Raw genomic sequence first — 23,144 nt, forward strand, 5'->3', positions numbered from 1 at the left:
TGAGAGGTATCTTACTTTTGTTAAGATGAAAGAATTACATGTCAATAATTAGGGATGGGAATCGAGAACCGGTTCTTGTTGAGAACCGGTTCCCAGTGTTTCAATTCCTTGGAATCGTTTGGCAATTTTGCAAACGATTCCCTTATCGATTCCAGTGGGCGCGAATGACGTCACCACGCAACGTTGCGTGGCGAGTCCAGTGCAGCCAGCAGTCAACAGTAAACATGGCGCCCAAGCGGTATAAACGCTCAAAAGTTTGATTACACATACCTAAAAAAGACTACAACAGGGCAACTTGCAAAGTGAATATTTCACCAAAGGAAGGAAATACTACCAACATGCAATAACTATGAATGAATGATTAACGTCGGTGAATCTGAACCCAGCAACGTTAGCAACGTTAGCATGTCCTCAGCTAACACTGCAGGTCACTAACTAACTAACAAACACTGTCTATCATGTACCATTTGCCTCATTGTAAAACCTGCTATTAGTAACGGTTAAGGTTAAATGAATGCCTTCTCATGCATTACATTTAGATGAAATCATGAGAGACAGAGCCTGACTGGCTGGTGGTACTACCCCCAGTTCACGTCTACCTCCAGCTTCTCCTTTCAACAGAGCAGGGAAGAGTTAAATTACCCAGGCCATGATAGACAAATGTGGACCTCAACGTTGTTGGGTTTGTAAGGTCATGACTTGTGTTACTTCTAAACTAAGCAAAGTTGATGCTAATCGACCGGTTTGTTGTCCTTTTTCTCCAAATGAGAATCGATAAGGGAACCGATAAAGAACCGAATTGTTAAGCAGAATCGAAAATGGGATTGGAATCGTAAAAATCTTATCAATTCCCATCACTATCAATAATACAGCCTGTGTCACCTGTGTAAAATTTGCTAGTCAATGTAATACTAGCAATATTTACATTATTTCTACAAGAGCATTCTTGTGTCAGTTGTAATCCAAGCCTGTGTTATGGAATATATGATTTATAAAGAATGGTTGTTGCGATGGCTCGCACGAGCGGAGTTGATGACCTCATGGTGTCGTGACGGCCATATAAAGTGGCGCGAGTCGATGCGCCAGTAGTTCCAATCTTCTCCATCACAGAGGTGTTGCTGTTACATGAAGGTTACCGCTAACTACTTTCCAACGACGAAAGTGGAGAAGAAAACAATGCCCCTGTCAAGAGCAGGAAGAGTAGTACTGTCATCAATGATCAGCATTCTCACCTCTACTTACATAATAGCTGATGAGCCTCCAGATGTTGAAATTTCAATAGGCATAATGATGCCCATCTCACCTCCAAATTTCTGAGCATTCTCATCCATTACTTACACAATAGCTGATGAGCCTGCAGAAGTTGAAATTTCAATAGGTGTTATCACCATTATAGTCTGATATAGTACTTAGAATATTGTTATAGGACTTTTAAGTGTATTGTGTTACCTTTTCTTTGTTTGTTTGTGAAATAGTATGCTTCAATGGACACACTTGAGAATTATCGTTACCTTTCAGGATGCAATTATAATTATATTATATATGATATAATGGTGGGCGAGGATGGTGGGACAGTGCTCTGAATTTAAACAACATACCATTAGACATTCAATCCTGGGGAGGGGGGTTGCTGTGGAGGGTACAATCATTGGGTATAGCTTTGCTCCCTCTGCTCTTCCCCTCCTCCCCATTTTAACTGTACTTTAGTTATCATACAGTCATATTCCACGGTATTTTACACACACACACACACACACCATCAGGGAGCAGGAGGCGGAGGTCTTCCCACACCCCCGTCATCTGGTTCTGGGCTCACTGCATCACTGAGGGGTGTCCGCTCTGCCTGGGGTGGGTGGAGTTCCCTGGTGGCCGGGCACTTGCCGCTCCATCGGGGTGGGTGGCTTGCCTCCTACCCTTTATTCTGAACTATATAGTCTACTGCTCACCAGACAAATTAAATCATATAAAACTTAATATAAAAAAAAGTATTCAATGTGAGTTTCAAACTTATGATCTTATGATAACTGGGTTAATACTCTCTGGTTCACAGTAACGTTTCACATTTAATCAGAAATAAAATAAATAAATAATTGTCGTGGCTCTGCAGTTAAGTACAGCTGTTCAGCACTAACACGAGAGGCACCATCTGGTAGCATTATACATGTTTGTGTCCTACCTGGCTACAATCAAAAGAGGAAAAAATGGTAAATTTCACAATAACTCACTTATAGAACGAGGATGAAGGATGTAGCAGCAAGGCATTTGACATCAGACAAATTATGTGCAATTTAGTGACATGAATTAGCTTTTAACGTAGTTAGACAAAACAAGTAAGGATTAAATAATTTACCAATCTCATTACTGCAATCATCACAACAAGCTACTGCTCAAAATTTGTAATTCTCTTTATTACCTGCTTTTAATAAAGACTCTTTAGCAGATTTGAGAAATTGCTTTGTTTTATTGAAAACATTACCAGTATAAGAGCACAAATCTAATCTCAGTTTGGTCTATCTTGTAGAAATATGAAAACAAACATTGAATTTGTTGTAATGTCTTTCACAGTCACATTGTGACTGGCTGGTTAATGGCATGAATCTCTGTGCTCCTTAAAGGAATACACATTTACTGTTTGTCCAGAATTTGGGGATGTTTAAAACCAAAACTTGAAATAATCATTCCTAATAAGGTCATTCAGGAGCCAACTATAATTCTGCAATATCCCATCTATAAAGTCCACTTTTGTGGACATAGAAGGACATTTGCATAGTGATCATGAATTATGGCATGAATTGGTAGTGGGAAGAAACTGTAAATTTGCAACATAACAAAACAACTGTAAAGCTTTTGAGTTTTATAATAATAACTGAGGTAGTTTTTTTCACTTTTTTTGGAGAGTTCTTTAATGTTGTACTTTCAAAGAATGCATAGTATGTTCATACATGACCACAATTAGTGAATGTGCCTTTATTTCCCTCACAGGTGTGCAAAATCTGTAAGAATTTTTCACCTTGTTGTCAACAGACTCTTTCATCTCAACAGAAGGGAGGAAAATCAGTTCCTTCCTGGTCAGTCGAGGAGAGTTAGCACTGTGGTGGAACTGTAAACAACTAAAAATGGTTTTGAGGATCAAAAACAGATTTTCATAACAAGACGAGGCAAGAAGATACCATCTTTGTTTTAACAGAAACAGGGAATATGTGGGTGTCTGTGTGCGTGGTCCAGTTTCTATTTCTCCCCTTGGTGCTACCACTTTGCCCTTCCATTTTTCAAAGATGCACTTTTTATCTAAAGGATCAGAGAGCAGTGGTCATTTTTATGGCGCGTTGACTACCATCGTCTCTAAAAGATGAAGGGGCAATTTACCTCTATAAAAGGGAGCGGTAGTGTACATAAAAGATGATTTGGGATTGGCCCTGTGGCTTCAAGATAATAACTTGTGAGCATTCAGCTTCCTCCGCCAAACATTGCTGTAGTTTATATGTCTCAGCTTGAAATTTGCATTTGTGAACTCTAGAGCTTGCAGTTTACAGAATCAGAGATAGGATGTTGAAGGAGTGTAATCTGGATTAAATTCATATGGTGCTTATGTTACTCAGAGTGGGAATGAGAGTGGGAGACTAAAGTTTCTGTATCCAGTAAAGATGTAGGACTGTATCATGACTGACTGTAGCCTTAACATAGCACTGTAGCACTATACTGTAAATGAACGTATAGTCATTATATCCCTCAGTAAATATATCAACAAGTTTCCCTTGTTATGTCTTCCTCTGTTCATTGCCAGATCATCATCAGTTTTCGATGTTGTAGTTGTTTTCGTTAGTAAGTCTGCGTTTCGGTCCTCCGCAACGTGCACCCTTTATGTCTTTGTCATATGTCATTTATGTAATGTTGGAATATTGTGTTTATCACTACTCAATTAATATACTGTGAGCTCACCTGTTTTTAGAGTCATAGGGTGGAATGGAACAAGATCCAGGAACCCACATCACCATGGAACAGGACGTACAATTATTACCGGGCAGCAATTCAATAGTCTTCAACAGTTAAAGCTTCTTTAAACTTCCTGAAACTTGAAATTTATGTACCTGGTGGTACATAAATCTTGGTAAGTTTTTTGAGGGCAAATTTCAACTGATACATATTTTTTAAAGCAAAATGTTTTCTCATTCTGGCTTGATGTTTGATTACAGCTTCTCAAAAGATCGAGGCCCTCTTTGTCATATTTTTTTTAATTCCACAATGCAAATTATTTCGATGGATGACAGATGTGTACAGCAGGCAGACTGCAGGGACAAAGATGTCGCCTGGATATCTGTATTGATTACTCCAAAAAACTTAAAAAATGAATGATACCGTCATAGTTAAACAAGGTATCCAATATACTGTAATCATTGTTTCAGATGAATTTCCAGATATCTTCTTGGAATTTAGCAAAACCATTTTCTTATTTAATGACATACTCATTCACACAGCAACATTTAGGTACATAAATTGAGATTGGGAATATATAAAGAAATCAGGGCACCATAGAAAAAGACAAAAATGGTACAGATAGGTGATGAATGAAAGAAGACAGCAATATGTTTTCTTCCTGTTTTCCCATGCACGCCTTAGTAATGGCGCAACAAACCTTGGCAATCATGTTTTGTCTGTGTCCCTCTTGATGAGCGGGCCTGGATGAGCTGTAATTGAGAATTTGGACATCTTGCTTGCTGTGAAACAAATAGTTTGCAACAATCTTTTACTTCATCTGAACTTTCCCATATATTTCACTTCAAATCTAGCAGAATAAAACAACAACATACAGTCTCCTTGTTCTTCCCAGTAAGGCAACCTGTCTGGTTGCAGCCTCTGGGAAATCATCTCCACTCTCAATAAGTAAGCGAGAATCAGGCCACTCTGATGCATTTACTGCAGTGATGACTGGAAAGCAGTCCTCTAACATAAAAAATTGATACAAGGAAATTAATAAAATAAGTAATATAAAATCTGCTGTTTAAATTACAACCCAAATCAGGAAAGGTTGGGATGGGATGGAAAATGCACCCAAGAAAAATAATAAAACAGACTGATTCTGATTTACTTTGACTTTAATGTTTTGCAGACAGTATAAACCAAAATATGTCACGTTTTGAATTGTTAACTTCATTTAATTTGTTAATGTACATCTATTTTTGCATATCTGGGGCAATTTGGGGCTAGGATACTGATTTGGTACAAAAGCAGAACTCATGAAAGACTCATGAGTCTTTTAGGAGCAAAGAGGGCAGAGGATCTGTGAGATTAAAGAACTGTTTGAAAACATGGTTCCTCAAAGAAATAGTGGAACATCACAAAGTGTTAAAAGTTTTATGTTCATCTGTTTTTGGAATATGTTGAAAATGCAAAATCATATATATAGTAAAAGAGTTAAGTTGAGGAGACAACATGAAACATCTCAGGCTAATCATTTCTACAACCAAAACAAAGTCAAAACATGTCTCAGAATTACTGCTTTATTCTCCCCCTCTTTCTGTCTTCATTTTCCATGTAGTCCAAACTTTTCTCAATTCGGGGTTGAAGTTCAAATTATGTTGCGAGTTGGTACAAAAATAATACCAGTTTAGATTTTAAACTAAATGTTGTGATACGGGAGGATTACAGGTGTGCCCACCTTCAGAGGCTGTTGCTGAGGTCCTGCTACAGGGAAGAGCCTTCATAATTCGAGGTTTACCCATACGTATACGCTGCTCTGCCTCCCAGCAGCAGCTATGGGAGCACAGAGGCCTCAGACAATGAACTTCATCCAGGATAGAACTTGAAAAGCTTCCATCACTGAGTTTTTGTCCAGCCAACATCAGATACTGGATGAATAACGGTAACCTGTAGGGTGATGTTGACAAAATGTATTTGAGTAATGAATGGGTGAGAGTGATAATTTTCTACATTTACCAAAATGTAACATGTATGAACATTACTTGGCAAACTACATCTGATTCTCCACCTAGCTTATAGATTATCACTGTTTATGAAATACAATTGTTTTCTTCTTCATTGTGACAGATTTTTCCACCACTTTTACTCTATCAAGACCAAATATACCATACAATGGAACAATGGAACTGGTAGACCCATATGATCATCAGATGCACATGTGCAGATACACATGCACATGTTTTAACAGCAGAGAACCAAATGCAATTCTAAAAAATAAAAATAAAGAAATAAATGCTGCCCAGCCTGTTTTTATATGAATTATAAATTATATGAATTACAAGCGACTTTACCATGCTACTGCTCAGGGTCAGTTTTTAAAAGACCCCACAGACTAAGAAGCTAAGAGGAGCTGTATAACAAAATCTACACCTCTGACCAGTTATTTTCAAAGTAACCCTTGTAACAAAACAAAGGCTCTCTTGAAGGCTTAGATTAAATTGCAAATATCGTGTCCACTGTTAGGCCGAATACACCGTTTTGTTTTGTTTTTCTGGCCCGTACAAATACTTTCGCGTCTCTACTTTCGAAGACAAACCCGGCCATTAAGATTCCGCGCACTTCGAAATGGGTGAACACTTGCAAGCCTTCAAACAGCATGCCCAAAAAAAACATACTGCCTGTGAAATGAAGAATAACATTGTACTTACCCTAATCGATCTCATTAGGAGCTATGCTAATACAATCTTAAATTACGTTTATTCAGCGATTTCCCGTGGACAATTTTCAAAATGTCTCATCTCAAGAAAAGGTTTTTGGGTTACAGGTCACAAAAACTAACTTACCTTTAAGGTTTATTAGCGTCTGACTGTAGGCCTCGAGTTTATTGTTGGTGCTTCTGTTGCTTGGCAACACCATAGCTATATTTGGCTCTCGAGCTCCTCCTGCTGGTCATTGGCAGCATAATTTCTGTTTATAAGCTTTTCTATCTACGAGTGTCTCCAGCTTAGCAGGTCTAAACTTTTAATGGATAAAATAACTCAGTAAATTTAGTATTGGGCTAAAATCTGGTAAAAACAAGACACAACATTAACAAATACTTTAATTCAAAGTGACTCAGAGAGCAGCCATATCTAGAGGTGAATGTGGGGTACAATATCTTGCCCAGTGGTACTTCAAGATGTAGCCTGGGGGACTTGGGAGTTGGAAGAGATCAGGGTGGCTATTTGAAGCTTCATGCCTTTATAAGCACAATAATTTCCTGGTTTTCACTCCTGGTTTCCTTTTGATATCAAAGATAGGAAATTTCCATTGAACATGTGAATGCAGCAATTGATATATTAAATACTATAATTAAAAAATAAAACATTAAACTATATAGGTTTCTGAATAAGAAAAAAATATGTGAATGATTGACAAATAGGCCTGACCTGGATACTCCAAAAAATGTGACCATAACCAGGTTAAGAGTGTTCATGTGATACAAAGAATATTGTACAATATTAGCAGATTCACTTTAATCACCTATCTTACAGCCAAAGCAAACACACAAGAAATATACTTTATATTTTTAAAAATCATTTAATTACTATTGCAAGACAGATACTTGCTTGGTAATCAATAGGCTGAAAATCAGTTAAGTAAATCACTTTCTGAGATATCCAATATGAGACAACTAACAAATAAAAATCAGGAGGTGCTATTGTAAAATTGGTTTAACAGAAACAAAAGCCATAATTTCCATGTAATTTATTTTGTGGAATGAATTTCAGGTTAGCATAACAGAGTAAAAGTTCTATTCTTAAAAACCTTTTCATGCCACGGTCTAAAATCATGGAAATTATTCCTGCAGATCCAGCAAACTGATTTGCTACAGTTTCATGTAAAAAATCTGAGATTCATTATCAACCGTTGAAGCCATTTAAAAGTATACAATTTTTCTGTCGAGTTCGACCCACATCTGCATCTGAAATGGTAACTTTGGGGTCCTGGATGTTGCGGCAGCAACTGCAAATCAGTGGGACGACATCGCTGAAGAGACAGGTTGCCACACTTCACTGTTCAGACCAGCAGCTTCACCATTCCACCACGAAGAAACAGCTGGTAAACAGACTGCTGCCCGTTTGTGGTGTAGAAAATAAAGATGCAGACTTTCATTGTGCTGGTTCCATGTCAGTTTAGCCAGTCCAGATCCTCATCATCCTCCTCATCACCAAAAAGAGGGGTAGGTGGTGGACGGCCCTTCAAACTCTGGACACAAAAGAGATATATGAAAACTGCAATGCCATCAAACAATGTTGTACTGATGGAACTGAATCTTTTTAATGTTGTATGCATTAGTGCCACAATATCGCTTATTTAACAATGAGACAAACATAGGGGGAAATATAAGGTCAGAGGGGCCAAGAGGCTATTAAATCTGAGAGCTTAGTCTAAAGCCTACAGATCCTTCCTCACCATCTCATCCTCCTCTTCCTCCTCAGTGGGTACAGAGGGGGCTTTGGTAGGAGTTGTAATCTGGAAAAATGGCTCCTCTCCATTTTCCTCACCAATTCCCCCAGTCGGACTGAGAGTATAGCAGAAAAAGAGTGGAATGGGTCATACAAGAGGAAAGAAGGAGGAAAGGAAGGAATTGGGGACAAAGCCAACACAAACTCATAAAGACAGGCAGTTAGTTTATAAGACACGTACACATTAGTAGAGATGGAGGCACAAAAATGTTACGATTTTAGTAAAGTTCAAAGGAATCTATGTGGCTTTACGGTTGGTTCATGCTTCACTAGCTCAGTCAGTCAAAGAAATGTCTTCCTGATCCCAGTCAAACATTTCTCTTTGTTCTTTGTTACTGCAGATGCACGCAAACCGAATATTATTAAGCATTAAATATATATATATGCGCGTGTGTGTGTGTGTGAGAGAGTATGTGTGTATATTTGCTAAGAAAAAATAATTTGGCCATTCCCAGTGTTCTTAAATTAGATAAAGGTTTTTATGCCGTCTCTGCTACAAAGTAATAAGAAATAGCTTTAAGTATACCCTAGTCAAGGTACTTTCTGATACTAAATTATGGTGTTCCTGATAGATTTTTCTGTAGGATGTTCACAACCAGTCAGATATTTATCGTGTTACTTTATGTAAACTTCATTTACTCTTTTAAATACATTTTGTAGTTTTGAGGCAGTGTTCAGGGTTTTCGGCGCTGTTGATATATAAGCCCAGTATCAACAGTACGTGTGTCTGAGAGCCACTTCTAAGCAGTCAGGGTAAAACAAGCAGATGTTTACATTAGGCTAACCCTGCAAGTCAATTATCTGACAAATGAGCGTTTTGGCATGCCAATTAGTTTGCTGGTTTTCACTCTTCTGACTTTTAAACACCCAACCAATGTGAAAAACAGCAGTCACATGGATATAAAAATTCAAATGGAGAACTGTGGTCCAAGAACATTCACACCAGGACTCACTTAGTGTCCTCTCCAGAGATGTTCTGAAGAGCATCCGGTGGTGGAGGTGGGTTGGCTGGGGGTCCAAAGGCTTTCTGAGAAGCGGCACTTATTTCTCCTATGTTCTCCCTATCCTCCACACACCCTACATCTCCCACACTGTTCACTGCAGAATTTCTTTCCTGATCATCCTCAGGCATTGAACTCTCCTCAGGGCCCTCTTCTGGATCCACAGACTTGTTCAAGTCTTTTTCTTCAGTAGAAGAGTCAGGAGCAGGCTGCTGTCCTTGCTCTGGCTGTACCACAGACTCTGCTGCTACTGTCTCAGACTCTGGTGGTACAAGTTCACTGCTTGAAACCTTGTGGAGATTAGGAGCCTCTGAATCCTCTGCCTGGGTTAGTGTCTTTGATTCAGTTACTGTCACCTCCTCTGTTGAGCCTTCCTGAATCATCTGAGCATCATCGCTTTGGCAGGACTCAGAATCAGCCACATGTTTCTCTTCCTCCTTTTCTTTTTCAGTTAATTCACTCTCTCCATTTACATGTTTGGTCTGATTAGATTTCTCCTCCCCTTGTTTCACATCCTTACTGTCTTCCTCTATCTCTTCTTCCTTGTTATGTGGTCTCAGTGAGGATTTATCTGTCCCACTGAGCAGCTGCAGAGTTACATTCTGAAATAGAAAAAAAGAGAAAAACTGTCATCAAAATTACTTTATGTCCGTTAGAAGTGGTAATAAATGAGGCGATTGTAGTGATACTTTAAGAATTTAGTTAGTATCACAATATTTAAATAGGGAGATTTTCCTATATATAATGTAACATTTATCACTGGATAAAAGTGAACTAGATAACTTTGCCTAACTTTGTCTGTTAAATGTTCTTTGATGGTGGAGAGGCTGCATATCAGGAGGTAGAGTGGTCATCTTCCAACCAGAAGGTTGGCTTACAATCTCCAGTCCCTTCATCTTTTAAATAGTAATTAAGCAAGACACTCAACTTTTGGAAGAGAATTCTCATTTTCTTATCAGTGTGTGATAGTAGAGAAAAACCCCTCTATATATAAAATTCACACAAAACTGAAGTTGTAGTCTTTGGACGCTTCATGGAAAACTGTCTTGCTGTATACTTGCTCTAGATGACATTTACTCAGCGTTTCGTACTACGGTGAGGAACTTTGGAGTTATTATTGGAGTAATTCTTTATTGGGCTGTCCCACATATTCTCTGAAAAGCCTCCAGCTGATCCAAAATGCTGCAGCCAGAGTTCTGATGAGAACTAACAGGAGAGATCAGTTTTCTCCAGCTTCTCTTTATTGGCTCCTTGTTAAATTCAGAATAGAATTTAAGATTCTTCTCCTCACATATAAAGCTCTTAATGACCGAGTAGAATGGGAGGCAGAGCCTTCAGTTATCAGGCCCCTCTGTTGTGGAATAAGCTGCCAGTATGTCAGGGAAGCAGACACCCTTTCCACTTTTAAGATTAGGCTTAAAATTTTCCTTTTTGATAAAGGTTATAGTTAGGGATTGTTCAGGTGATCCTGAAACATCCCATAGTTAAGCTGCTATAGACCTAGACTGCTGGGGGGCCTCATCTGTCACACCTTTCCTCACTTTGCTATCTATTTCCCCCTTTTATTTCCTCATATGACATTATGTACATTTGGCATTATCGTTGTCATTAACTTGTGTTTCTCTTTCTCAACAGGTATCCTTTTAATGGTGTTACAGTGTTTGTTGTCCCCTCTTTTCTGTCTTCTCAAACCCCAGCTGGTCGAGGCAGATGGCCACCCTTCCTGAGTCTGGTTCTGCTAGAGGTTTCTTCCTGTTAAAAGGGAGTCGTTTCTCTCCACAGTCGCCTCAGGCACGCTCAGGATGGGAGATTGGACCGAAAAGAAGTTTCGGCAATCTGTTGGTTTCCTTAGCTAGGAAATTGTTTTTTAATTGGCTCTGTATGTATGAATTGGACTAATTTGGAATTTAATTAATTGTATTTGATTATGATTACAATGAATTGGACTCCAAGTGGTTTGAATTGGACGGTATCATTGAAGTGTTTCAAGAGGACATTTGTTGTGATGTGGCGCTATACAAATAAACTGAATTGAATTGAATATCAGGCGCAAATATATAATAACAAAGCTGAGAGTTTGAATGAATGGGTGAATGAACACAAACAAGGTTAGAAAGGCACTGTATAAACAAGGGCCATGAATGATTATCATGAATCTCATATCTTTTTTTTTTTCTTCCTGGTATTCCACACTTTCACAGAAAGGCTAACTTGGCATCTCTGTGGAATTAAAAAAAAAAAAAAAAAAAAAGAAAGAAACACTTACTTTGATGTTAGTGACAATTGCTGCCAGCACAGCCTGGCCGCTGTACGATTCATTGAGGTCAAATTCTGCTCGCAGAGAATGATATACTCCATTCATTACACGCTTCACCTGCAACAGTACACAACTGGCCTCAGATTGATTGTTCAAAATAATGACTTATGTCATATACATGCATTAGCCTTAGAATGCTGTCAACAAGGCATACTTCTACAAAGAAACAGTCAAAATTAGGCAGCTGCTGGCTACAATGTGCAACAAAATTCATTATGGGATCTCTGATGCCATGAACATGTATCATTCAGATTGTATCATAAATGTGTAGAGGTAATTTGAGATGATATTGGTTCTATTTATTTACGGTAGATTAAGAGGTTTTTAATAAGAGCTCTCAAAAGGCCAAAATGATCTCTGAACATTTGGCTGGATGACTTTAACATGGGCGGAGTATGCACAATTATTCTTAGGTGAAAGTATGGCTGCTTGGGAAAACAAGTATTCAATAAAAGAAATAAGCTGCACTATGTTAAATAACTTATGTCCTTAAAAGGCAAAAGCTTTTAAAACTGCCTCTTTTGCCTGCCTCGTCTTTTGTGAACCCACACCCTTTTCTGCACTACACAGGCAGGAGTCAGCATCTCATGAAAATCCATTTTGGGGCCTGGATACAGCTCGTATTGAATTGTACTGTATTAGGTGTCACAATTTATCGAATGTTATTCATCCCTGTGGCTGCTCACATCAGTATTATTATTGCATCTTTATAGTAATGTTGTAGATGGCCCTTACGACAGAAGGCTCAGTCATCCCACACTGATATCTAGAGGCTGACCATTTCTTACCAATGACCCTCATGTTAAACCCTTATTCCATGTGCTTGGTCATGTAAGACACCTCACCTCTGCTGCAGTGTCCCCTGAACTCTCCTGCTCTTCCACTTTCGTCTCCAGTTCAGCCACTCGTTTTTCCAGTTTCTCCCTTAGAGCCGATCCCTGCTGCTCCAAGGCTGTGTACTTAAGGAGGATAACAGTCCACGTTAAGACAGATATCCAGGTGAATTTTTTTCAGAGGAATGAATATCAGTTGCATATAAACAATATGGTAAGATCTAATTCGACTCACAAGTTATCTGACATATGGTATTTCAGCTTACTTTTTCCTGAAGAGCTTCCACATCTTCACTTTGCTTGCTGTGTTGTAGCAAACTCTGTTCTTCTGAATTACTCGACTGCTTCAAAACCATAAACTGTGGACATAAGAGATTTAATCTTAATTAAGATTAAATCAGACATTGGTCATAACACTTCAAAACCAGTATTTCTAAACGGAATGCATTTGTGTTTTGTGAAAGTTAAAACTACCTTTTCCTGTAGTTGAGTTAACTTGTCCTGCAGAGTGTCTCTCTGTTCTGTTAATTCACTCAGCTCTCGACTATGCTGCTCTTTAGCCAAAGCCAACATTTGCTCCCACTTCCCCTTCCACTCCTCCTCCAGTTCCACCTGTAGCTGATACAACTACAACAAATAATAGAGACGTGCTATTAACCATAAAATGACTTGTAAATACAAACGTGTTGAACTTATTCGGACCTAAGCTTATTTTAGTGGAAAGAAAGAAAAACAAATCAAACCATTTCTTTTCCAACTGCTAAAAAAAATAAAAAATAGAAGAAAAACAAATGGTGGGATCTGGGAAGTTACTAATATGGTTAAGGTGCTGTTTACACATACCCGGGTATTTTGATAAACGAAGACCTTTCCCTTCGTTTGTGCCTTTCATTTATACACAAACGGAGTTTTTTCCTCCAAAAACGAAGCTAAAAAAAAACTCCGGCAAAAGTGGAGATTTTTTAAAAACTCCGTTTAGCGTTTGTGTGTAAACTGGTTGAAAGAGACAAAAACGGAGTTTTGGGAATGGAATGAGGAGTTGTCGTCATAGTACAGAGCCCCGCCCCTATCCGCCATGTTGGCAGGATGCTAGCGTGAAAATGCCATTCTCTCCGTCCATTGTTTATCTGGCAAGCATGGAGGTACTAGCAGCATTTCTGTTGTTGAGAGCTATACTTGCTGTGTGATTTTGAAAATTACAGTCATACAATGTATTGAACAACAAAGACATTTTTCACGGCTTTAGCAGTTTTATAGTCCAGCGCAACGTGTAAAAGCTCAGTCTCGCTATCAGTCCACACACATGAGCCTGGCGCCATATTTTCTTCTTGAAAAGGATCCGGAAGTTCTTCCTGTCAGCGGTTCTCTATTAGGCTTCTGATTGGCTTGTGTGGAATTCTCATTGTTCTAACACTGCCACCGTCAGGTTTGGCGTAATTTAACAGCTCTTGATAGCGTATTTATGCGGATCAATGTAGACGTGTTTTTTTTTTTAAAAACGGGGCTGTGTGCACCTAGTTTTTTTTGCAAACGAAGGTTCGAAAATATGCGTTTATCAAAATACCCGGGTATGTGTAAACAGCACCTAAGATAGAAAGGCTAATCTGCTGCGAAGGCTGAGCTGTTTCTTTTCACACCCAAAACCATTCGCTGCACTCAATAGTCATCGTAGCCTTGATAAACAGTAGCAGCCAAACTGTGGATACACGTATAGATACTTAATATCCATTTCCTCTCTGTGGCTAGCCGCTAGTCCAAGGCTCCATAATGAATAACTCTTTACGTCAAACAGTCTATTTACGGGATGCAACCTGTTCAGATGCAGCATTGCCATTGCTGGTTCTGGCCTTGCGAAGCTGAGCTCGAAGGTTGTCTAGCTCCTGCTGATTGTTCTTCCGGAGCTCCTCCATGTCCTCGTCCCGGTGCTGACGCTCTGCCTGCCATTTCTTCTTCCTCTCTGAAAGCGTCTGAAAAAAGACGGGAACCAACTGTTTATAAGAATATGCAGGACATTTCTAAAGCTTCTGCCCAATTACTTCCTCACTTACTTACATTTTAAACCATCTCATCTTTTTTGATATTCTATTTGCACCATGATATGTCGTGCATACTTACAATAGACAATTAAATTCCTGCCCACTTTCCCTGACAGAAAAATAAACGCAGTACTGACCCGCTCTAGACTTTCATTATCAGTTTTAAGGTCCTGCAGCTCCTCTTCCAGGCTGTTGATTTTCAGCTCCATCTCTTTGCGTCTTTGCCTCTCTGAGCGGTACTGAGTCTGGGCTCGCTCTGCTGCCTCCTGCACCTCTGAAAGCCAAAAACAATCAGAGTCATTTCACATGGAAAATGTATATAAAATCCATACTTCTGATGATCTGACACGTGGATGGTTTTTGTGGAGTTGCTATTGAACAAACACATTCTCAAGTCAAAACTTGTTATAATGTAGGATTGGTAATATCTGCATCTGAATCATGCTGTTGTATACATACAATCATTTTGACAAATCCACTGGACTTGAAATCATTACCAGATTATATAGTTAGTTTCTTTCAACACGCCAAAATAAAAATGTTGATGGACCACTCATATAAGGAATTATCATGGATGTGTTACTTCAAATTAATTGCTCACCCCATTCCAAGCCTGTTGTACTATATTGTTATCCTCAGCAACATTTGAATTTTGTTGCAGCATTATGCTGCACTAGGCAACATGTCCAATAATCAATATGAATCCAAACATCGTAGCTGTGCCGTAGCGTGTTCGGACAAAGTCACACACAATGGGCCTCTTGCAATAACCGTTCGTACGCACAGATTTGTTCTTAAGTTGTGTGTACGAGTGATTTAAGAGAAATTGCGCATTCACCAATCTTTTCGTATTTTATATTTTCTTTCAGGTACAAACAGAATTTACGAGTGATCCAGACCTGTCGTAGGAGTTTTGTAAAATAGTCCGCTGTTAAGGCGGATTTACAGTTGATGCATCGCTCACGGCGGTGGTGGCCCGTGACGTCAAAATGACGTTTCAGTCCTGGCGCTTGCCTTGAAAAGACGGCGCCAGGACTGGTCGTGCACCAGTCGATTTTTGTAACTTGGCTGCGCCGAGAACGACAAACAGGATGGACCAATTTGAGACCAGGCTCAGTCAGTAGGTGCGTTTGTACAGGCAGCTGTACGAAACTGCAGTGAAACAGCACAGGGACCACGTAAACTCCCAAAACTCGTGAACAGAGATTGGCAGAACTTTGGGGAAAGAGGGAGAGTTCTGTAAGAATGTGTGGAAGAAGCTACGGGACAGATACAGGAAGGCAAAGAAGAGGGCAGAGACTCTAAGTGGTGATGCCGGGGGCTTCAGATCTTCACCTCTTTTGACTGAATTAAAAAATTAAAATTATCCAGATACTGCAGCAGTATCATTGATGACAGTATTCCTGCTCTTGACAGGGGCATTGTTTTCTTCTCCACTTTCGTGGTTGTAGAATAGCGGTAACCTTCACGTAGCAGCGACACCTCTGTGACAGAGAAGATTGCAACTACTGGTGCGTCGACTTGCGCCACTATATATAGCCGGCACAAAATCGTGACGTCATCAACACCGCTCGCGCTAGCAGCCCCGGCAACCATGCTAGAGCCTTTATTCGAATCAAGTTTGCTTGACTAATGGATTGTATATTTAATTACTTTGAAGCAAACATAAATAAATATATACATTATACCCCATAATTATGCTGACATTATTCTTAAGTTTGACTTAAATTATGCTCTAATTGAAGGTTAATTTGAATATAACAAGGTCAATGGGAAGCGTAACCAGCAGCTGACTTTCTACTTTTGGATGCTTTAGCGCGTCAGGCTCTTGGAAGAGACCGTGTAGATATCCTGCGGAGACAGAAGAATGGCTGAGATTGCGATTTAGATTGCCAAGGACTGTGCTGCTGCAAATATGCAGCTTGCTAGAGCCACAACTCCAGATGGAAACACGGCGATCAAACCCAATTCCACCACACGTCCAGGTCCTCACCACTCTTGGATTTTTGGCCACTGGAACCTTTCATTGGAGATCGGGTGCGTCCCAGTCCTCTGTGAGTCGTGCGCGCCCCTTGGTCATATCTCATCAGTTTATCACCCATGGTACATCAAATTCCCCATCCACCGCTGCCCAACAAGTACAAATTAAGAGGGACTTTCATGCCGTGGCTGGACTGCCAATCATAATCGGAGCAATAGACTGCACACATATACACATCAAAGGGCCCATGCCGTTGTGGAGCGCACTGAGCTGAAGGCCAGGTGGTTGTGTCTCAATACAGCGGGGGGCAAACTTCTCTATAGCCCAGAGAAGGCATGCCAGATTTACACAATATTGCCATGAACGAGGCTCCACTTGAACCAGCCCATACAGACCAGAAGGTGTAGTGCCAGAAGACCCCCCTCATGGACCACCCCATCAAAGTGCCATCATGATGAGGCAAAACTTGATTGCACAGCTTTAGTTGCAGTCATTGAGCGCCTGGCCATGGCGAGACATTTTTTATTTTTTTTTTAATCCATTTTCATATTAAACCATTTCTTTTTTATTTCGGTGACTTTACGAACTACAGGTGACACAGAATTAACAGCACTCGTAATAACTTCCCATTTCTTCGCTTTAGCAGGTCCCGTAATTCCAGTGCTGGAATGACAGATTTCCTTTTCTGGATCTCTGAAAGCAGAACTTCAATCTCAGAGCCTGTAAAGTTGTTCTTTTTGCGCCTTGATGTCATTCTCATGACTCAACACTCAACACTTCCTGGCACAGGAGAGAGGAAGCACAGCCTTATATGGTATAATTTTGGGCGTGGAGTATGCAAATCTACTATCCTCGTGCACGTGCACTTAAATACGCACGGGTGGCATTCATCATTTACATAGGTCATTTACACACTTTTTCCGAAGTTAAGAGCGTTTGTTGAATCTGACGTGGCATGTTCGTACGAGACTTTCGTACGAAAAAAGTAATACAAATTTGGAATAAAAATCCGAAAATGTTATTGCATTAGGCTCAATATCTTGTCCCGAAAAAAATTTCACCTGATATTTTCCTAATCAACAGAAAATTTCATCAACTCAAACCTTGTAGCTGTGTATCCAAGGCAGCAATGCGTTTGCAGTGGCTCTCACTGTCTTGCAGGGCACAGTTAAGTTTACTCTGCAGCTCCACGGCCTTTTGCTGGTGACCTGAAGCCTCAAGCTGCAGCTGAGACACCCGTGCAGTGGATGAAGCCAGTTCCTCAGTCAGACAGACCTAATTAAGATGCAAGGGGACAGTGAGAATGGTAAGAGGAGGAGACGCACCGATGGCTGTCGATATTAAAGGTAAAAGCCCAGACATCAGTGAAACAGCAGAACAACAAAGTGACAAGGCTGGATGAGTTGGCTACTGGTGCTAGTGATGTGAGCAGCATGTCCCTGTGGAAGAAAAATGGTGAGTGCCAACTAACAGAAAATAAGCCAGAAGAAAAAAAAATTTTGTTAAAATATCAATGAAGAATGATCTCAATGATGATCCAGTAGCAGCAGTGAAATTGGGATCACATAGTAATTCCTCATGATTCTGGTGCAACCCAATTTGTCAATCCCAAAAGTTAATTTGAAACCATTTATACTGATTGAAAACTTAAGTGACAGTAACAAGAGGTGTCCATTGATTTATTTGGCCCAAGGGATGGTTAAATATCTAAGGAAATTATCTGTGGAACTCTTTCTAACTCAACATCATGATGAAATTCTTTCAGGCATAAAGAGTAGCTTTTACTTTCAGCATCAAACGGCATACAATTGAGTGAATCTGCACACATGGAATCTTAAGGGGTTATAAACTGTTATTGAAGTATCTTGTTAATTTATTTATTGTTCTTAATTTTTTAGCTTCTCCTTATTTTGCAGATGTACTACGTGATCCCAATCTGGTGGCAGAACACAGAGGAAACAGGCTCACCTGGCCATAGCCTAGGTCCAGCGGCAGTGCATGCTGAGAAAAGAGAGCAGTAAATGCTAGATTTTCCTGAGAGCAGCACAGTTGCAAACATAACCAGGCAGAGAGCAGTTGGAAAAGAGTGGCATCAGCAAATAGACAGTAAATTATCAAATAAATGCCAACATAATCCCCATAAACTGTGGCAACCAAAGTGCAATTCAGGGAAAACCTTAAAGAAGGATTCAGCCAGAGTAGAACAGATGAAAATGATATATGATAATAAGGTATGCTGTGTCTAATTATAAAACCAATACGGTCTAAAACAAGAACAAGGTGGATTTATGTTAATTTAGATTAACGTAGACGTTATCGTCCTTTAAAAACCATTCAACTCTAAACATCAGCTTTTAAAAACTAAGGAAAGTCTTTAACATTGTGACAAAGTTAAGAGGCTCGGCTTCATTAACTTAGTCGTTTACATTGAAGTCAAGACCTTTTTTTAATAGCGAGCTACAAACAAAAGCTTACTAATACAAAAATCCTCCACTCTAAACATCCATTCCACACTCACAGCTGCATCAATTAAAAAAGGCGTATACAAAAATATTAGTTTGGCAAACTTTACTTGAAAATAAAGATATTAAAATGAAAATAAAGATTCTATCTATGTACAAAGTAAACACCAGTAGGTCTACTGATTTTTGATATCTTTATAAACCACTTGAAAACCATTTGATCCTTTTCATTTTTCTACATACACTTTGTAAGATTCATTATCACAATAATCATGGCTTAAATTTATGGCTTTCACACGGAAGTAACAAAACAGAGCAGGTCTCTAAAATGGTTTCTCTCATTTTAAAATACTGCTGTAGGTTTGTAAAGCTTTAAACAGTTTACACTTCAGTTCTTCGGCCATGTAATGAACCTTTCAGACATCTTGGCGAATCAGGGAGAGGCCTGCTTTTTGTCCTCAGAATTAAAAGCAGTTTTTATGCATCACATATGTGGAGCAAATTCCCAGCAAATTGCTGGTCTGCTGCAACTCTGGCTTCTTTTAAATCCAATCTTAAGACTTTCCTGTTTGGCATTTGTAGGTCAGGAGGAAGAGCAGTCATCTGCCAATCGGAATGTCGTGTTTTGATTCCTGGTATTCCCAGACCACATGTCGAAGTGTCCAAGGCACATTGCCATCAATTTGTTCATTAGTGTGTGAATGTGTGTGGGATGGATTAAAATAAAGCACTGCACAGCTTGTAGCACTGCATAGACTAAGAAGTGTTGCACGAGAGAGTGTATGTCACACGGTGAGGTCAAGTTGGGTTTTTGTCCTGTCTCCATGTCTTGTCATTTCCTGTTTTATTTTGAAGAGTAATTTTCCTCTTGTTTCAGGTCACTTGCCCTTCCTCATGTGTCACCCATTGGAGTGTCTTCCCTGATTCCTGAATGTGTCCACCTGTTTCCCATTGCCCTCATGTGTCTTATAGTCTGCGTCTACCTTTGTCTTGTGCCTGAGTGTTTCGTTTTGTCGTTCACCCAAGCCTGCCACAGTCATAGTAATCCTTGCCTTGCTAGTTCGAATACTAAGCCACAATTCTTTGCCTCCTTGCGAGTGATTTTTTGTTTGTAAATTACATAATGTAGTTTCAGGTTTTCATAGCCATTTTTTATTTTTTGTTATAGATAATGTTTCTAAGATTTTGTAGAGCCTCCGGTTTTTAGGAGTGTATTTAGTTGTTTTGTTTCTAGTACAAAGTTGCTTTTCCGCCTTAGGGAGTGATTTTTGGTTTAATAGTTCATAGTTAATTGCCTCTTAGCAGAGTAAGTTTCTGTTGTTTTTTCCTCCTTATTTATTAAGTTTTATAGAATATATAGAATAACATTTTCATAGCTTTTTATTTTCATTACTTTGTGTTGGTGGTTGGATATATATAATAAAATGTGCCTAATTGGATACTCTGCATCTGAGTCCTCTTTCAAGTCCAGGTCTGAGTGTATGAATAGGTGAATGAGGCTTGCCGTGTGTAAAAGGGCTTTGAGTAGTCAAATAGAATGGAAAAGTGCTACATAAATGCAGTCCTTTTACCATTTGATTGTGTGAATTAAACTACTTACTTTGATTAATTCCTCCCACCACCCAAAAACATGCATGTCAGCTTAATTGGTGACTCTAAATTGACCGTTGGAGTGAGTGTGAGTGTGCATGGTTGTGTGTCCTGTTGGTCTCCGTGTGGCCCTGTGATGGACTGGCGACCTGTCCACGGTGTACGCTGCCTCTCGCCCAATGACAGCTGCGATTGCTGTCCAATCCCTCTCTCTCCCCCCTTCTAATAACCATGCATTGGATTAAGAAAAAATATAGCAAATGGATGGACTTCTATCAATAACGTTCAATTCATGGCACCTTCTACTGATTTTACTTATTTTTGTTGTTGAATTGAGCCATGTAAATAAATTTGCTTTGTCTTGTCATAAAAACATGTATAGTAAAAATTGCTGCACCATAAACCAAATAAGATGAACTGCACATAGACAACTCCCACTCTTTGATTCCCAGATCTCTACACTTCAGTTGCATGTGTCTCTTATGGCCCATATTTTTATGATTTTTATTGCCACCACCACCAAAAAGAGTCATAAGTGGCACAAAAAATAAGACAAATAATAACATTATTATATAATAGAATTACATTATTAGATATACAATATTATCTAATAGTATGGTAAACTACAATATTAGCATCTTTTTTGGAAGATAAAGTTTCATTTTCGGCACTTGACAACTTAACATTTCTAAAGTTTTGTGAATTATAGGCCAAACTGTGAATAGCTATAGTTCCTTTTACAAAAACGAAAATCAAAAACAACTGAATACTCAAATTCATTAACTTTGAGGTCTGAGTGATAATTACAAAATAATGATAAAAAAAAATTAGGTCTTAATTATAAGACTCACATTTCAATCTACTGCAGCCACAAAGGTAGCCTGGGAATTCCCATGCTGCTTTGCGCTCGATTTCATTCTCACTGCAAAGTCAGCCTGGAAACCACCGCCCTTATTTTTGCCAGAGTTTGGGAACCAATCACAGAACGGGGGGGCAGCAAGACGATGACGACGTCTATGCGCTACACCGAAGCTTGTAGAGTGTTAATCCAACATGACAGCGGACACAACGTTACCGTTCGATGCAGCCTTAGAAAGTGTTTCGGAGTAGATTCACCCTAGGGTCATTTGAACCGTGACATCCAGCCAAGTAGCCCACCCTAAGTTTTTCCGATATTGGCTGAACATCAGCTGAGTTACTGAGTTATCCCGAATAGCTTAGTACAAGCGCTAACGGACCCTGGCAGTATCTCCAAAATTACCACACTAAAATCACATGCCATGACACCAAACTTCTAGAGTAGTACAAATATGGTCTGTACTCTCAAAACGATGCATTTGGAAGTTTGTACATAGTCCAGTAGTTTATTATTATCATCAACACAAGCCTGATAGCTTTTCTGCTGCTAAAGCTGCGTCGACGTCACTTCTGGGAGCTGGGAGCTTCAAAGTAAGATGAGGGTTGATCTACTACTGTAGACAACAAAGCAAGGCTGCTCAATTTCTCCATTATTAAAATAAATTCACAACTCTACAACATAAAAATTCATGTAGAATATAGCATATAGGCCTACTTTGTTGTCAATTTAAGTAGCTTAGAGCGCAAGTTTACTTTTATTTTCCATTTTTTTCTTCCTCGTCGAATTTCTGTCGTCTTCTGGTATAAGTGATACAATTGGCTATGAATCGCGCGCAAAGCAGCATGGGAAGAACCTGACGTCATTTGATAGACATTCGTAGCGCCCAATAAACGGCTCTAGGCATTCGTAAACCACGCCTCAAATACGAGAAAATGCACACCTAGTTCCCAGACCACCATCTCATCGAGATGTGGACGCGTCAGCCAGGCTACCACAAAGGCACAATAAGGCAAACTTTATAAATCCCAGGATCTTAGTGTACGAGTAAATGGGGGGGTCAACACAAACTAACTCTGCAGTACATCAACATGCAGGAAAGGACTATCTTGCTTATTACAATGCCAAGCAAAATCCAAAGCCTCAGATGTTCCCTTTCAAGAACAAGCAGAAAAACAATCTCTCACCTTGTCCTGCTCAGCCTGCAGCAGTCTCCCCTGGTTCTGTTCACTGGATGACTTCAGGGAATCATTCCTCTGTTCCAGCAGCAGGTTACTCTGCTCCATATACCTTGAAAAATCACAGAACTAACAGATTACATTTAATAAACTTAGACTGAAAACTTTCAGCAAGTCTTCAGTAAAGGTTAAAAAAAATTCTTCTTTTTTTCCCCCCAAATGTATTTATGTGGAAAACAATGCCTTGGAAGCATTTCGCTGAAGAGGTTGAGCATTATCATTGTCACACATGTATCAAGGTTTTTACCTTCTGTATATCATATTGCTACACTGAAAAAACATGCAATTTGTTTAACCGATGCAAAATGACAGACCAAAATAAAGAAAGACAATTACCCTGTATACAGATGTGTGATATATACATATATATATATACATATATACACACAAACTCTACCAGAGGC

At 39.4% G+C, this 23,144-nt stretch overlaps 1 protein-coding gene and 1 long non-coding RNA gene across 3 annotated transcripts in view; both read right to left on the reverse strand.

Annotated features, from left to right (window-relative positions):
• Positions 1-4,269: 4,269 nt before the first annotated feature.
• On the reverse strand, positions 4,270-6,819 carry LOC142382946 (uncharacterized). Its single transcript, XR_012769974.1, has 3 exons — positions 6,762-6,819; positions 5,657-5,865; positions 4,270-4,715 (listed from the first exon to the last, which is right to left on the reverse strand). It is a non-coding gene; the product is annotated as an uncharacterized LOC142382946 (long non-coding RNA).
• Positions 6,820-7,416: 597 nt separating this feature from the next.
• Positions 7,417-23,144, reverse strand: part of fkbp15b (FKBP prolyl isomerase family member 15b) — a 36,016-nt gene continuing 20,288 nt past the window's right edge. Inside the window, exons 19-30 of one of the 2 annotated variants that reach the window (XM_075468196.1) lie at positions 22,690-22,792; positions 18,563-18,595; positions 17,698-17,869; positions 14,751-14,887; positions 14,389-14,544; positions 13,052-13,204; positions 12,844-12,936; positions 12,590-12,703; positions 11,694-11,801; positions 9,380-10,029; positions 8,374-8,482; positions 7,417-8,166 (exon numbers count right to left, since the gene is read on the reverse strand). In XM_075468196.1, the coding sequence (XP_075324311.1) occupies positions 8,089-8,166; positions 8,374-8,482; positions 9,380-10,029; positions 11,694-11,801; positions 12,590-12,703; positions 12,844-12,936; positions 13,052-13,204; positions 14,389-14,544; positions 14,751-14,887; positions 17,698-17,869; positions 18,563-18,595; positions 22,690-22,792 (1,906 nt within the window). In that variant the 3' untranslated portion in view covers positions 7,417-8,088. The remainder of the gene's footprint in view (positions 8,167-8,373; positions 8,483-9,379; positions 10,030-11,693; positions 11,802-12,589; positions 12,704-12,843; positions 12,937-13,051; positions 13,205-14,388; positions 14,545-14,750; positions 14,888-17,697; positions 17,870-18,562; positions 18,596-22,689; positions 22,793-23,144) is intronic. The other variant, XM_075468197.1, reaches the window with a different exon arrangement.

This window comes from Odontesthes bonariensis, chromosome 6 (genome assembly GCF_027942865.1).
Source record: "Odontesthes bonariensis isolate fOdoBon6 chromosome 6, fOdoBon6.hap1, whole genome shotgun sequence".
Taxonomy (NCBI): domain Eukaryota; kingdom Metazoa; phylum Chordata; class Actinopteri; order Atheriniformes; family Atherinopsidae; genus Odontesthes; species Odontesthes bonariensis.